The sequence below is a fragment of the Oryx dammah genome, unplaced genomic scaffold (genome assembly GCF_014754425.2).
Source record: "Oryx dammah isolate SB20612 unplaced genomic scaffold, SCBI_Odam_1.1 HiC_scaffold_20, whole genome shotgun sequence".
Classification (NCBI taxonomy): Eukaryota; Metazoa; Chordata; class Mammalia; order Artiodactyla; family Bovidae; genus Oryx; species Oryx dammah.
Genome location: NW_024070204.1, coordinates 43,632,830 through 43,649,609, shown reverse-complemented (window position 1 = coordinate 43,649,609; position 16,780 = coordinate 43,632,830). Strand labels below are relative to the sequence as shown.

General features: G+C 45.9%; 1 protein-coding gene across 1 annotated transcript; it reads right to left on the bottom strand.

Moving 5' to 3' along the window:
* Positions 1-788: 788 nt before the first annotated feature.
* On the bottom strand, positions 789-11,431 carry ISL1 (ISL LIM homeobox 1). The gene is made up of 6 exons (XM_040262194.1): positions 11,210-11,431; positions 10,192-10,381; positions 7,256-7,515; positions 5,173-5,459; positions 3,783-3,950; positions 789-1,776 (listed from the first exon to the last, which is right to left on the bottom strand). Exons 1-6 carry the CDS (start codon positions 11,235-11,237, stop codon positions 1,660-1,662), a joined length of 1,050 nt encoding a protein of 349 aa, XP_040118128.1. The 5' UTR covers positions 11,238-11,431; the 3' UTR covers positions 789-1,659.
* Positions 11,432-16,780: the final 5,349 nt, after the last annotated feature.

The window sequence follows — 16,780 nt, the reverse complement described above, 5'->3', positions numbered from 1 at the left end:
AGCATTTCTCTATCGGCTGACAGCCTCCACTGGTAAATAATGGTCATACTTCACTGGCTAGGCAGAAAGCCTCTCTTTTAGCGAGAGCTTATACTTGAAATATGGGTCATTTCAATAATCCCAAGCAAGCGACTTTGGTAGAAAGCACTCTAAGATAAAAATACTGACTCGATCAAAATCCTTTTTAAGCAGGACCTTCTTCCTATTTTCGGTGGGGTGGCATGGGATAGGATGGAGGGTAGGGCAAGAAGAGGAGGAAAGAAAGGTGGGCAACAGGACTGAGGATATTTTTTAAAAGCCAATAACATTATCACAGTTGAGAGTTACTAAGCTTCCGACCAGTTTTCCCCAACTATTGAAATGCAAATTTGCAAGCTCCACCTTAACTATTTGCAATAAAATATCACACCTATTGTATGTTAGTTTACCCCATTCACATGCAGTCCTTAATTTCAGACATTTTAATGACTTAACTTGTAAACATATAAAAGAGGGACCCTGGATCATTGCATTTATTTATTTATCTATGCCAAACATTTATTGGTGAAATAGTCCTGAAGATATAATTCTACATATGGCGCTTTCATTTCACATAATATTAAAAAAAAGACAAAACAAATAGAATTAGACATATAATTCAAAGACCACGGTACAACCTTTATCTTTTTCTTTTTTACTTCAGCAAACAAAAAATAATGTCAAATGACATGAAAAGTGGCAAGTCTTCCGACAATAAATAATAAATTACTTTATAATTTTTGCAATGCAAGAGCAAACAAAAAAAAAAGTTTCCTTTTTTCCTCTTTATTTCCAGAGAGAGAGAAAACAGTCATTTTAACCAATAACTATACACATCTTTGGGGGAAAAGTTCTTGGACGGACACAAGTCAAACACAATCCCGAGACGCTTGTGGCAAAATAGAGGTAACCTTGTTGCAATGCTTTATAAGTTGGTTTTTAAATCTGAATTCAAAAACCTTTAAAGTCGCTTCAGACTTCTTGATAGAGGATGGATCTCAAAAAAAAAAAAAAAAAAAAGAGGGGGGAGGGGCAAAAGGAAAAAAAGAAATCAGCTACAGGACATGCTAGAGACCCAGGATTTCAATTAACCCCTTGTTAAAGTCAACTAAAAACATCGCAAACCAAGCAGCTCCACCTTCTTGAAAGAACTCTTTCAGCCAAAGAGGCCAGTTTCTCTTCCTGCTCATTTGCTGGAGCTCCTGTTTGGCAAGGCAATGATCAATATAGAAACAGCACCATTCAGGATAAGATGGACTAGAAAATCTCTATTTCTGCTTTTCTCTAGATGTGCAGTGAAATGAAAATGCTTTTTTTGAGATCCTTGAATATAAATCCTCTACGTTTCAAAAACGTCTTTTTTTTTTTTTCTTTCAGTATTCCTAAGGTCATTGGATAGCGTTATGTTGGGTTTGGGTTTTGTTTGCTGTTTTAATTCTAGTAAAATCCCATGATTGTCTTCACAGTGTTGCTACCATATCACCTTGTCATTAAAACAGACTTCGTGCATTTCATGGAGCATTCATTTCTCGATTCAGTTTTCTTTGACTGGGTCGTTAAATACTTTTGTTTCGGAGTTCAACAGTATAATTTCCCACTTTCTCCAACAGGGAAAAAAAAATACGTCTGAATGAATGTTCCTCATGCCTCAATTGGACTGGCTACCATGCTGTTAGGTGTATCTGGGAGCTGAGAGGACATCGACGCCACTTCACTGCCAGTGGAATTAGAGCCCGGTCCTCCTTCTGAAAAATTAACCTGCACAGAAGGTTGAGATATGAATAAAGGAGGCTATGATCATATTCACAAAAGGATTATAAACTCGTCTTGTGTGTGTGTGTGTAGATGGATATAGAGATAACCGCATATATAATTGAATTTTAACAGGCTTAAAGAAAACCTATAAGGAAAAAAAAAATGAAAAGAAATCCTCTCACTTTCCCATCTTCCAAGAGATCTGTTTTAAATGAAACTGAATTCCCAACATTACGTTGCATTAAATTATTTAAGAACAAATGTGTTTCCCACTGTAAAATGGCATTGCAACTCTACCATGCACGCTGAAAATAAAATTATCCTGCCGGCTACATGTTGCCCTGGGAGCAGGCGAGTTCTCAGTCTCCAGGCATCAAAGCCTCTCTTCTCGAGTCGAAAAATCCATAACATAACGCTTAGATCCTCTGACGGGAGATTCAGAGAAGGCTCCAGAGAACAATGATTAACTCCTCAGAGAGTTCACAGCAGGGGCTTTCTTCCTTCTTGTTGGTCCTGTTGCCTTTTGGCCTCTTTTTCTCTTTCAATCAGGCTCTTCCTTCCGAGAGGAGACCCATATATTATAACGTCACCCACATTATAAATATCTGGCTCCTTCTCTTAAGTCCAAAGTATTGTGTTGCTGTTGTAAACCTTCTTCTCCACTCTGCTCTCAACACTCCCCACCCCCCCGCCCCCCGACTCTTTGGCTGTTCTCAGCTGACACTAAAGATTCAGAAGGTGCAAACACTTGGCTGCCCTGAAACCTCCCCTTACCTGCCTTCTGTGATCCAAGTAACTGGCAAGATCAGCGTGACATTAAAAATCAGCTCTTTCCCAATTCCAGGGTCTACCTTTCTTCCTACCTTATTGAACTTTTCCACTGTGACGGCCAAGGGACTTTTCAAATTTGCCTCCTTAAGACTGGCCCATTTGCAAACAGACACCTCGGCCAAACCCTTTTTAATGCACTGCCTGTGGTCCATCACCCAACTGTGGCCACAAAGAAAATGCCCTCCAGGTAAATGTGAGGGTAAAATACTAACCTCAATTCAAGCTTTATTTTCAAAGAAGGGAACACATTTTTATGATCGATCTTGTTTTATAGAACAAGATTCTATAGGGCTGTTTATTATTTAAGAAAACAAAAGCCTTATGAACATATGTCATATCACAAGGACATACACTTAATAATCTTAGTTATCTTTACCCTTAAGCCTTTTGTAGGTGAAAGGTGAGTTGATTTTCCCTTCTCTGGATGTGTAAAACATTAATGCTAAGAGAGGCTTTTATATTCTTATCTGATTGATAGAACTCTGGTTACTTTTGCTATACATGCCCCACAGAATATGACTCTGTATGCTATTTGAATTTATACCCTAAAAAAATGTTTAAGCAGTCCAACATTTTAGATTAAGATACAGTCCCAGAAAGGGATATAGTTACAAAAAGCATCAGTCACATCTCTGAATAACTCTTTATTGATATGTTTGAAAATTCCAACTATGGGTGCCCGCTAACCATTGATAATAAAATTGATTATGTATGACAACACTGATTATTATTATAATCACCTTGATTTAGGGCCTTAACAAGATCATTCTCTAGGAGCTGAGGAAGGAGTCTATTTACTAGCTGCTGATCAAAATGCCAAGGTGATCTCTAATGTCCCTTTGACTCTATAAGTTGGAGATGTATGATGCTGCAACCCAGTACACCCCTTCCCACATGTGTTGAGTGAGTTAGGTACCTTGAAGCTAATCCCTAAGAGCAGGCCTCATTGATAAAAAATTCAACATAAATGGTCAAATTACAAAGTCTCATAGACTAGACTCACAAGAGACCTGTTTTCCTTGCATTCCTTCCTTCCATCAGGCCTCCCTTGGCTCTCCCCAACCCTGGGGCTAGAGTGGCCCCCTCCATACTCCCAGAATCTTTAATTGTGTGACAGTTTGATCAGAATCTCCTTTCTTTGGAGATTCAGCCTCCCCACTCTGGGAGCTGACACTTACCAGTTGCTGAAAAGCCGGCTGATCGATGTCACTCTGCAAGGCGAAGTCACTGAGTACTTTCCAAGGAGGCTGGTAACTTTGCACCTCCACTGGGTTTGCCTGTAAGCCACCATCATGTCTCTCCGGACTGGCAGCCACCATGGGAGTTCCTGTCATCCCTTGGATATTCTGTGAATAGGCATCCCCCAAACCCAACATGTTAATGAGCAAACTCCCTCCCTCCATTGTCTGTGCAGGCTAAACAAATATACCCTGGTATTATCTTATCTGTATAGTTGCCTTTATTGACTCAGTTAATCTGCTGCACCTATGGATATTAGCCAGGGTTCAGTTTTGTTTTATTATGTTTTGTTTTTCTGCTTCTGTGGGCTGAGCTATTAGCTATGCTTGAACCTTAGGAAGTGAAATGCTGTCTGAACTTTCTTCTTTCCCCTTATATTCAGTGGTCATCTCAGTTTCCCCTGTCTGCCTTCCCAAGCCACAGCATCTTAGCAGAAAGCTGGAACAGGATGTGCCTCCCTTCAGTCTCTAGACACGGTGGTTTTCTGGGCAGTTTCAGTGAATCAGACTTTTGGTTAGATTTTCTCCAGGTAATTCTCTGGGAGCCAACCCCCACTTCCAAGCATTTGGGTCTGGCGGCTATTGTGCTGTTATACACTAACCAACTTCGAAAGTGCCCTGGCCCAGGCTTGGCTGGTCTGCCACATTTAATGACAGCAGGTTTTATGGCATTTAAAAATAGGGCCTAAGCAGTAAAAAGGAAAAGCTTAAAAAAAAAAAAAAAAACTCTTTAACTTAACCAGGAGGCCTGCCTGGTGGATGCTGTCCTGGCCCAGGGATGCCAGGGGCCTGACATCTCTGGAGACCTGGGCTTGACCTGGAGCAGAGGGTGTCCTATTTTCACGGGTCACCTTGGGGACTTTCCTGGCCTGGGGGCTCTGCAGCAGGCCTCCCACCAAGGGGCGCCCAGAGTGACCCTGGATTAAATAGGAAAGCAAGGATTCCTCCCTTCCTCCCCTCAGGTGTCTGAGTAACTGATAACCAGAACTTTGGCAAACCATCTCAAGGCCTCTCTGCCCACAGTGGGGGCGACTGCCCTCCCGATTTGGGATGGGGCAGGGGTGCGAAACTGTAGGGCTCCAGAGCCCACCCATGTGGGCTGGGGGCGGGTGGGCCTCCAACCCGCAGGAGGGGCCTCCTGGAGCAGCTGGGGCCCTGGCGGGAGGGCCGGGGGGCCGGTGGCCTCTCCCCCGGCGGCTGGGAGTGAGGTCCCGCCAGGGCCAGCTCCTGCTCGGGAGCCGGAGGGAGAGGGCCGGCCCATCTGGGCAGACAGCACGCACGCCTCGTCCGCTTCCCCCTCGAGCCCCCTGCCCGGCCCAGGGCCACTCACAGTTTTATCATTGGGCTGCTGCTGCTGGAGCTGCTTCATCATGATGCTCCGCTTCTTATCCTTGCACCGCTTGTTCTGAAACCAGACCCGGATCACACGGGGACTGAGGCCGGTCATCTCCACCAGCTGCTCCTTCATGAGCGCATCGGGCCGGGGGTTGGCGGCATAGCAGGTCCGCAAGGTGTGCAGCTGCTTCTCGTTCAGCACAGTCCGCACGCGGGTGGTCTTCTCGGGCTGCTTGTGGACGTGGGGCCGCAGGGCCGGCTGCCGGGCGGAGATGGGCTCGGCTGCGGGGCAAGGGGCGCGGTGAGCGCGGGCCGGGCCGCCTGCCTGCCCGCGCCGATCCGGGGAAAACGGGACAATGGCCAGCGCTTTGCGACCTCGACAGACAAAGCAGAGGCGGCAGAGGTGGGGGTGCGGGACGCAAAAGGGAGAATGAAATCTCGCTCTCTAATCTTAAGAGGTCAATGCTAAGTAGTCTGAACCCAAGAAAGCGGCCTCCGCCCCTGCTCAAGTCAACACGGCGGAGTTAGCAAAGGGGCGCATGTCTCAGGTTCTGTCTCCCAGCTCACAGCAAGGGTGGCATCGTTCTTCCTAGTTTCTCCTCCCTTCTAGCCTTTCCTAGTACGCAGATGGGGCCCAGGTTCCCCTCCTCCATCTCACAGGCCCTACAAGGGAAGGAAAGGCAGAACACCCAGTGACAACGAGACACACTACCCCTGTGGGATGTCTGCAACTAAGGCAGAGAATAATTCTGCCGGAGAGCTAGAGCGTTGAACTTCAGTCCCCAGAGGGCAGTTATGTGAAGAGGATAAAGAAATTCGGTATTTCGGCCGTCTCTCCAGCTTCTGATCCTTCGTACTCTACCTAGATCTACTAAATCTACCTGGACGGCTCCCGATGCTATCTGCTCCCCAGAAAAGGAAAACCGAAACTCTTCAGAGCTGCCCGGCCTCTAGAGAAAAGACAGTTGGGGCATGCTCCTGACCCCCTCCCAATACTCTACGTGTTCCACAGCAGAGCCCAGGTGGCACTAACAGAAGTTGCCACCACTGGCTCTGCTCCCCTGCAAGCTAAGTCATAACCCCTCCCATCCCCCCGACAGAATTCTGCCAGAAAAGCAGAGCAGGAAGAGCTGTGGATTTTTCACCACCAGGGTTCCGGGCGGATTGATACTTTTAAAAATACACCGGGATAGGTCCATTCAAGACCGGAAGGCAGGTTTGGAAACATTGTCGGCCTTCTTACCTGTGGCCCCCACTCCGGGCCAACCCTGTTCTATTTCTACTCTCCTTCCTGGGCCACGGGCTCTCAGATCTGTATGTTACAAATCTTGCACTTTTCCGGGACCCCCGGGGTCAGGTCAACACCTATGAGGTCAACTCGGTGTCACGGCAACAGGCCCGAAGATGAAATTCTCACCAAATCAAGTAGAATGAACGATTTAAAGAGGCAGGCTCCCTTTAAAAGTCAATTACTGCAGATTAGCTTGTTGACAGTTTTAAATGACGGCTCTGTGCGAAGGCTTGCAATTATTAAAACTGTATCTTTTTAGGTCCCCTGTCTCACAAAGGGATGAAGATACACTTTAAAAATATTTGGAGTGTGGGGCAGTTGGCAAGGAAAAGGAATTGAGGGGCTAACTTGACTTAAGCTTCCTTCATTGGGTTAAAGGAGGAAGCTCCAGGGACCCAGAGCTCCACCCCTTTAATTAGGCAGCCGCAGAGAATACCTGGAGGGAAACTGAAGCCCGTTGTCAGAAAGCCACGGTTTGGAGGCCAAGGTGAACTGGAAGTACTGTTTGAGCGTGTGTATACATGCATGCACAAGCGGTGTACATTCGCGGGCACCCACACAGACACACAGACGTGTAGTGTAGGTGTGCCAGGAGAGTCAAGGGAGACACTGAGTGCATTGAACGTGCCCGCAAAAAGAGGGAAGCACTGTGCAAACCGCACCCAGAACGCTCCGTCTAACTGGCAGCTGCAGCGGCCGCCGCGTGGGTCCCAAGATCGCGGCGCGGCTCGGGCCTCGCCTGGCGCCGGCCTCCCCGAGGAGGGCCTCCCTCCGCTCCCAGGAGTACCTGCCATTTGCAGCGGCCGCGCCGGGTGCAAGGGGCTGAGCGGGTCGCCGGCGCCCAGGCTGGCCCTCTCCACCACGTCGTGGTCGGCGCGGCAGAAGAGCCCGTCCTCCCGCAGCGCGAATTCATCCCCGGGGATAAGCTGGCGGCTGCAGGCCACGCAGCGGAAACACTCGATGTGGTACACCTTGGAGCGCGCGCGCATCACGAAGTCGTTTTTGCTGAAGCCGATGCTGCACTTGGCGCATTTGATCCCGTACAACCTGCGCGGAAGTGGGATGGGGAGCGGGCCGGGAAGGGAGGGAAGCAAAGAGAGAGAGGGAGTCACTTCAGGCGGGCGCTGCCCCGGGTCTAGGGTCGCTGGCGACCTCGGCCACAACGCCCCGAGACACTGAAATCAGCATTAGCAGGCAAGCTGGGAACGGGAGGATGGAAACGATTAGATTTCTCTTTTCCCGCTCCATTTCCCTTGCCTATGAAGCTCTGTGTCTCTTAGTTGAGAACGCCCAGTCCAAACTAGAGAGAAATGTTTGATGTGTTGGAAGCCTGGGCGGCTGCTCCAGCGACCAGTACCCGGGTGGCTCTTGCTGCTCTTGGCAGGAAGGAATCCCGGGGTGAATTCCGGGAACCACTGGTCCCACATTTTCACCTTCCTATCCCCCAATTTCTGCTGCTAGAAACGTTTCTAAAATGCAACCTGCATCCTCCTTTCAAAAGAAAATGAGGTTGGGCAATGAGATTGTCACCCCACAGAACATACACAAATGCACAGGCATTAGAACAAAATGAAACCTCAGGGTTTCCAGAGTCCTTTCTGCATCAGGAGCCCATTGCTGTTTCCCCAGCTAAAGATTTTTTCCTCAGGCAACAATGTTACCAAAAAGTTTCCTCTCCATTCTTCCTCTTATTATTATTTTAATCTGCTTGGTTTCCTTCCATCAGTCGCTGAAGTATCTACCTCTATTTCTGTCTGTCTGAGAACCCTGACCTGCCAGAAAAATGAAAAGACTCACTTCTTAAGTCTTCCTTGCCGCTCACCTTTCCTTACCAACAGACAATCCTTGTAGGTTTCATCTAGAGGCCCTGCCCTGGCCCCCTCTCCATATATCACTAATAACCAGAACGGGGGAATTCCTACAAACAGAATGGAGGAGAGGCAAAGACCCACACAAAGAGGGGCAGTGGGGGGAACCTCGCTCCCTCAAGGGGAGAAAGGTTTTAGGAAATCTCAACAGTCTGTTCTCCTTTTACAACTACAGGATTTCAAAGGGACACACACAGTTGCACGCAGGCAAGCGCGCGCGCGCGCACACACACACACACACAGTTGAAAGAGTGGATAAGAAAAGGTAAAAGCAATTGGTTCCTTCCACAAGCATGTATGCAGAATTAGGCACATGCAGGTCTGAATACAGCTGAGCAAAACACGACCCCCACAGGAGCAGTGGCCCCCTCTCCAGAATCTGGAGCTCATACACCAATCAAGTAAACAATTGAAAACGGCTCATTTGTCAGAGGTTAGAAGGTAGATTCAAAAGTTTTCCTTCCCTCCGCCTACTCCATGTGAGATCTGCCATTTCATAGGATGAGGACTTTACCTTGCCTGTGACCAAACAATTGGGAAAATCCCTCCCCCTTCCTCCAGCTCCCCACTTCCCCTCTTTGCTCTCATTCTCCTCTCTCATCACCGAAGTATTAATAAACTTTTTCCCCCTGCACTGTTCACCTTTATCTATTAAAATTATGCTCTCCACTTCATGGTTTGAAAATAAGAAAAAATACTGAACACCAAGTGAGCAGGGGAAAAAAAATCATTAACTGCATACTTAAATCCTAAGTTCTCAGCTCCATAAGCTCTGTAACTTCCAAAGCTAATTACTTGTTAATAGCCACTAGACAATTTATTTTTAAAGATAATATTTTATTATTCAATGTAATAATGAAGGTGTTATCTCTTCTGTTTTGTTCTTAAAACAATAATATTTTCTTTGGAAATTCTACTTTTTTCCTTAGGGAGAAAATGAAATTTCTGACATATGTATACACAAGTCTGAGAAAATTTGAGATTGGCAATGCATGAAGTTTAGATGCAGAATAAATTGAAAGAAAAAAACTCAGGACGTTCCTTATGTGATTTTATTCTTGTCAGTATGGGCAATTCGCTCATTTTATCAGTTAACCAGATTTTAATGTGAGAAAGGAAGCTGTTCAATTATCTAAATATAGCGATTGTTCATAGACAGATGATGGGCAATTTGATCTGCTCTGTCTAGTTCATCAGCTCAGATAAGATAAGAAGACAGTCAGATGTCACAAAGGGTTAATATTTAAAAAGATTAAATCTCTGGGTGGTTTTTACAGAGAATATTTGGGTTGGTTTTTAAATTTTCCAAGCAGGATCCCTTACCCAAAAATAAAGGGCAACACCTCTATTTGCTCTTGCAAAGTACACTTTTAAACATGTCTAGGTCAAACTTTTACCTATTGCATTGACGTCTTCAGAGAATCTGGAAGTTACTAATAAAATACTGAATTAAAATAAAAAGGAAAAACACTGTATGATAGAATAAAATCCAACCTTTTAAAAAAAGTTTAGAAACCCCAACTTATCCATCCTGAATTTTTAAAGTTTGTTTTGGAAAGGGGAGGGTAACAGGAAAATAATTTCAGCATCACAAATTCGAAGAGCAATTAAAGCTTCAAACCACACTATTTATGAAAACCACTATATTGAGTCTCATTTTTTTTTCCTCTGAAAAGTAAAATGAACAGCACAGTTTAATTTACGTATTACATTTTACAGGGGTAACTTCTTTCTGCACGCTAGTACCCATTAAGGCATACTCTGGCAAAAGACAAAGCCACACAATATAAAAAATAACGAATGGGGAGAGGAAAGGGACTCTCACAAAATGAAGTAAACGGTATAAATGGCGTACCTGATATAATCTCTTTTACAGTAGGTTTTCCCATCTCTAACAAAGCACGTACAGCTCTCGTCCAAATACTGATTACACTCCGCACATTTCAAACATGCCGCATGCCATTCCAAATCCGGAGAAACCCTCAGAATATACTGATCGTGAATTTGATTGCCGCAACCAACACACAGGGAAATCAGACGTTTTTCTGAAATGAAAATAAATACATGATTGACTAACCGTTTACTTCCTACAGAGATAAACACACTTTTAGTGTCGTTCTCTTATAGGGCGTACTCTGGGAGTTTTTTTTTTTTTTTTTTTTTAAGAGTATTGCACTTTGGGATGGTAATTGAAGTGTGCCATCAAAACCTTGACTCATTTTTAAAAGGAGGTGGAATATATATAAAATGCAGATTTGAATAGTCTGCATTTGCAAGCCTAGCACGCAATCAAACCCGTTCATTTTGTTATTTCTTTTCCCTCCCTCCTCCCTCTTTGCCATAATCATTGGGAAAGATTATGGATAAGTCAAGTCAAAGAAAAGGTTTTGACTAGAAGCGTTAAGTGAACGCAGGATGTCTATATTTTCCATGAAGCACGCTCTTAAATAGCACATAGGACTGGATATTGTTAGCAAGAGCAGACATCAATACAGTTGTCACTCGTTCTCTTTTGCAAGTCTAATGCTAATTCACATCTCCGGGTATTGTACGTGCTGGCAGATCTTTGCAACAGAATAACCTTCTCGGAGAGCTCCGGAGTCCCAGGGAGAAAACCGCCGCTTAGCACCGGAAGGCTAAGGTTTTGGAGGACACGCAGGCGAATTCAAACACAAGGTACGATCAGCTTCCCGAAGATCGGAACCCACAGCAAGCATGCAGGCGTGGCGGCAACAAGAAAAAGCCACCTTCTCTCTCTCTCTCTCTCTCCAAGCAATGACTCCAACTCCGAAGAGCCCTTGGCACCCGTGCCTGAGAGAGACCCCCGCACAAGAACAGCACACCGAGCCCCACAAGGTAAAATCGCCTCTTACTTTTTGGTGGATCTCCCATGTCTCCCATATCTGTAACAGGGAGTAATGTCCACAGTGAAATGGTGGTTGTACAGTTGGTAAACAGCCCACAGAGAGGATGCTGGAGCTGTGGCTAAGTGGGAAACAGTGGCCCCTGGGGTTGCCAAGGCTGAGAGAGCCCGCTGCCCGGCTGCGCCGCGCCCTCGCTGATCCGGGAGTCCAATTTAAGCCGGCGGAGTTGGCGGAGCGGAGGCGCTGCGGCGGCGCGGACTCGGCGCGGCTCGGGCACCTCTCTTCCTTATCTCTTACTCAAACTTCTCTGCTCCAACTCAGCTCCATCGCCATTGGTCTGACGCAGCGCGCGGGGACGTCAGGCGAGCGCCGCGCCCATTGGCTGCGGGGCGCGCGGCGCAGCTGTTCTGATTATCATATTTCAGCCTCGCTGCCGCGGTGCGCCACTGACCGCTCGGCAAGCCCGCGGGAGAGGATTAGGGCTCCCGAGGCGACTCGCTCGGGGCTCAGACCGCTCTCCCCCGGTGCTCCGGCGGCCCTGGCTTTTGGCCTCCCTTCTCCTCCTTCCGCCCCGCCTTTCCCCTTGCTCTTAGCCGGCCGCGCCGCCAGCGCCCTCGCCTCCTGTCGCGCTGCTCCTCCGCCCTGCGCTCCTGGGGTCCCCGCAGTCCGGCTGGCCGCGTTGCGCGCGGGGCTCACTTTTCCGCCTCCGGTGGCGAGTGGCTGGTGGGTAGGTGTTCTAGATGACGACCCTTCCGGACTTTAGGAGAAGGGCGACTTGGAGCAGGCCGTTTGGCTCGGTTTGGTCTCGCGCTTTGGCACACAGTTCCGGGCCCGGCCGGGCTTGGTTGCCAGGGCGGGTGAGTTCCCGAGTTGTCTGCGCGTGGAGCGCTGGGAGCTGCCTAGGGGAAGACGCCGGTCCTGGGATGAATGGACCCAGAGGAATTGTTCTCTGCTGCTTCCCCAGTACCCCGTAAACCCCTTAACTCAGATCTCCAGAAACGCGGGGTGGGGGTAAAGGGGCGCTTCTTACCTAAGCGGAGACTCAGGTGGAAGTGCACAGGTATAACCAAGTTGACTCCGCGGATTTCTTTCTTTCGGACCCGTGGGGTCTGCTTTGCAGTTTAACTCTAGAACTAATCCGAAGCCTAAGTGCAAAGTGGTCTTCCAGTAGTTTAAAGTTTGCAAAGCTATTACGCCTATCCGATTCTTCTCTCTGCCGGTCTCCTGCCTTTTGTCTTTAAGCAACTGTGTGCAGTTAGCTGGTGGTGTGTAGATCATTGTAAGGACAAGTCTCCACGTCTCTAGAGATTTTAAAAATGCGTCAGTCTAAGGGCCTGAGTAGGGAGGGGTCTAACACAGAAGAACAGCGAAATACCTATTTCATTTCACCGGTTGTGTTTACCTTATTTTCTCTCGAGAAACAACCTGGAGAGAGAAGAATGGTGACTTCAACTCGCCGGTAACCCTCTTGAATAATTTCTTACATGTTCCATGATATTTTACTGTCTCCCCAAAACAAAGTCACAGGGAGGCCACGAAGAATCCCCCACCCCCCGTCCGCATATCCAAAAGCTTCTAAACATTGATTCCTTATCTAGTGTGACTGCCAATTTTATCTGAAAAGGTCCGCAAATGCACGCAGTAGTAGGTTTAATTTCGGTGTGTCATTGCCTTGAGAAAACCCGGTGTGTTAGGAAACTCCTTTCTTTGTATCATTGGTCAGATCTAGCCGTCGATAAGAGCTGTGAGCCCTCCGCCGGCCTGAGGGGCTCGGTTTACAGCAGTGTGCTCCAGAGCGCAGAGAGAAGCAAAGACGCTGAATTTCCTCGTGATATGGCTGGGGCTTTACCAAGAACCTGCTTTTGTTTTCTCTCAAGGAAAATTTCTAACTGGATCTCATCCCTTCTATTTCTATTATAAGTTGTATCAGTGTGGGTGTGTGAAATCGAAAGTTAGATGTTGCTACATTTACCAGGTTGGGGGTGGGAGGCAGGATGTTTCTGTTTTTGGTTTTTGCTCATAGTTTTCTAGTGTCTCCGGTATTATATGCGTGGAGTCTTTTGTCAGGCTGCTTTGGTAAAACTGATGCTGATAATGACAACATGAAGCAAATCGTCCCAGTATATGGGCATGTTTCCTGTACAGATAACCAAGTTGACACTAGTTTAGTTTAGTTTAGTTTTTAAAAGGCACTATATCCCCAGAAAGCAAATAGAGAATTTTAACCAATCATAGTCCATCATGTCACCTTTATAACATGGAATTAAACAACGGCAGCTGCCAAAAGCCTGATGACTTATATTTGAGATCCAGAAAGCACCCTCACTATCCATCCTTCTTCAACCATACACACACACACACACACACACACACACTAAAAAATTAGTGCTGCTGTTGATAGCAAGTCCAAAAAGAAAACCTTGGAGGAAAAGCGTTAGGAACTGGCAATTTCATCATAATGAAGACGAGTGTTTCTCTTTCTTCAGCCCATACTGTTACTGTAAATAAGTAGTATTTTCTTAAGAAGTTCTTAAGCTGTTAGAGGTAAGAAGATCATGGAGAAGATACCCTCTGGCAAAGGGAGCAATCTGAGGAAACTCAGTAGTTATATTGCTCCACGATGGATGTACTCAGGAGGTCTGTGTGTTGCTAATACATTTTGCATTAAAATAAAAGTTAGGATAGCAGGCATTATTGTTTCCCTTCACCTTGAGATTCAAATTTGGTCACAGATTATTCCCCTGTTTCTTTAAGTGATTTCTATACACATTAATGCATCAAACATTTCTGTAAAAAAAATTGTAATGTTTTTATAGAATACATCAAACTGTGATTAGCAATATTTTCCCCCAGTATTTGATCACAGGAGCGACCTCTTGTGTTCAAAGCGGGGATTAGACCCTCTTGTCAAAAATGGACTCAATTTTGACCTTTGATATTCTGTTAGGTCAAAAAATCTACCCTTAAAAATAGTTTTGTGAATCCCCTCTGTAAGCTCCTCTACTGATGAGAAATAAAAGAAAAATATGAGTACTTAGTTACTTATCTCCAGGCCACCCCAAATATACTATAGTGTCCTTGAATATAAAAATGATGCTGAGATTTATTAAGTTCCATGTAAGCCTGTGGCATCTGCCCACATGGGTTTATAGTGCTTTTCCACCTAAAATTCCTAGTGGGCTTTATGCCTGTGTTTTGTGAGTTGTTGCTTTCTCTGCTTTGATTAAAATTTAAACATTCTGCATCAAAAATGCCAAATTCAGATTCCTATACAAATATCATGTTCTCAAGATACATTTCAAATATTTAAATAGGTTTTAACTGCCATTGGCAAGTAGCATTACATATTTAGGATTTATTTCCCAACAAGTTCTGGCAGATATAAGTGGATTTTTTATTTTGTTGTTAAAAAGTTTTTTTTTTTGGGGGGGGGGGTAGGGAATTATGTACAGTAAGGAAGAAAGCTTTTCCTTGCCAACTAACCAAAATTAGGCAGGAAAGGCAACTTTGATCAGCTTTCCCTGAACATATTCCCAGGGAGGTGATGCTATGCTTAGCTCACACCAAGATCAAGTTTGTGAATAACAATTGGAATGCCAGTTTTCCACAAATAAGGTGTTCTGACAGAAAAAATAAAACTGAAGGACTTGTATTTTCTGATATCCACAAATATGTAATTTGGAGGGTCAAAATGAAACATGGATGTATTTTATTCACCTCAGAAAATGTGGAATGGAATACATATATATTTATCCCACTCACACTTTTTGTTTTTACTTTTCCTGTGTAGTCTAATCATGTAGAATAAAGCTATGCAAACCATCAGTATCTTAAATCACATCCAAGTGTCAGATAAATTATATTTGTATTAAGAGAGTCATGATTAACTATTTTCCAACCAGAAGGCAGTGGGTATGGATATTTAGAGCTACTTTGCCTCTCCCAATTTCTGGTGGTGGCTTAATGATGAATCAAGAGGATCTGCACTCTAATTTCACAGAAAAATGAAAGCGATGTTCTGTTTGTACCATTGGATAGGAAACGATTGTCTCTTTCCCCTCTCCTTTTACTCCCCACCCCCATAATGCTAAGCAATAAAGGTAGTTGTTAACAACAACAACAAAACTTTAGTCTTGATTCTTTCTATATTGCCAAAGACTCCTGCTGTGATTGTGGTCTTGTTGAGTGTCAGTTGCTTTATTAACCAGTTAAAACAATCTGGGTGAATTAGCACGAATCTTCTTCCGCACGCAGAGCTTCTTAGCCTGAGTTCAGGTAGATGTGCCTGTCACCAGCGGTCCTGCTCTCTTTCCTGGCAGACGGCAGCCCGGGAGGCCGCGTTCCTGTGCGGTCTGCTGCTCGGTTCCCAGCCAAGATAGAATTCCACGCTCCCGGCAGCGGCGAAGCCACAAACCTCAGATCAGTCTTGAGAATGCGAGGTTCCGCATCTCATTACCGATAGGACTTCGACCAAGCGAGGACAGAAATTTGCCCCCTCCTTTTCAAATTGTGATTTTGGAAGTATTTACTATAATTTCACAAAAGCGCCGGCCATGTCAGGTGAAACCCTTTCCTTTAAAAAGTTTTTTGTTTGTTCTTCTTTGAAACCCTATGTGACTAGGAGGCAGTTTTTAACAGGACCAGAGTTCTCCCTGGAGCACAGGTTGGAGCCAATGAGTGCAAAGGGCTAAGAGGTTCCGACCCCAGGATGAGTTGAACCCTACCTCTGGCAAAACCTTTGTTAAATGTACCGGATTATCATGGGGGGGAGGAGGGGGGAGTAATTGGAGTCCTGAGGGGGGAAAGCTTTATCCCCCAAGGTCCTGGGCGGTTCAGCTGAAAGCTACCAGAAATGCACGGAATCCAGCAAAGCACCCACGGACCCACCCGAACTCTCAGAAAACCCGGAGCGAATTAACTCAAGTGTAGCTGATCAAATGACATTCTTTCTGAAAGAAGTGACACCATTTCCCCCACTGCAATCCTGTCGAACCGGCAGGTCTGAATTTAGCGCCAAAGGATTGATTTCCAACTCGTACTGGAGGTTTACTGGGAAGGAGAGGGGGAGGGGAGGCGAAGGTACCTTGCTGGAGGTCAAGAGGAGGAGGAGGAGCAGCAGCAAATTACCAGCTCAGCGCGGGAGGGAGTTGGAGGCCAGGAAATCCAGGAAGCCTCAAATAACCTTCTCTCACGTCTCAGAATTCAGCGCTCAAAAATCAGTCCTCGGGTGGGCTGCGGAGGCGATGTCAAGAGTTATTGCTACTTTCTATGAATTAAACTGGTGGCTAAAGCGTGTCAGGGCCGTTTAATGTAGCTTGAGAGGAGCGTGGGTGGGGGCTGTTTTTAAGTGGAGAGGCAATCACGTAGATCGTGAGAGAGAAGGTGGTTTCGGGGCTGAAGAAAATTCTGCAAACGCCAGTGATGGCTAGTCGGTTCAGAAAATATGATTTTAGGGAAAATCTTAAAGGTGGTTGTCTGATTCGACTCCGTGGAGGTGAATGGGAGGCATTGCCCGCGGCGCGTGTGCCTTTAGAATTTTGTACGCCTCCCGATCCGTGCTGTCAAGGAAACTCATTAATT

Excerpts from the sequence above, each read along its gene's own strand:
- ISL1 (XM_040262194.1), bottom strand. The coding sequence starts at position 11,237 with ATGGGAGACATGGGAGATCCACCAAAAA. Across the intron at positions 7,516-10,191 it reads TGTAAAAGAGATTATATCAG|GTTGTACGGGATCAAATGCG; the intron begins GTACGCCATTTA and ends ACTTCCGCGCAG. Across the intron at positions 1,777-3,782 it reads AGCCGGCTTTTCAGCAACTG|GTTAATTTTTCAGAAGGAGG; the intron begins GTAAGTGTCAGC and ends CCTTCTGTGCAG.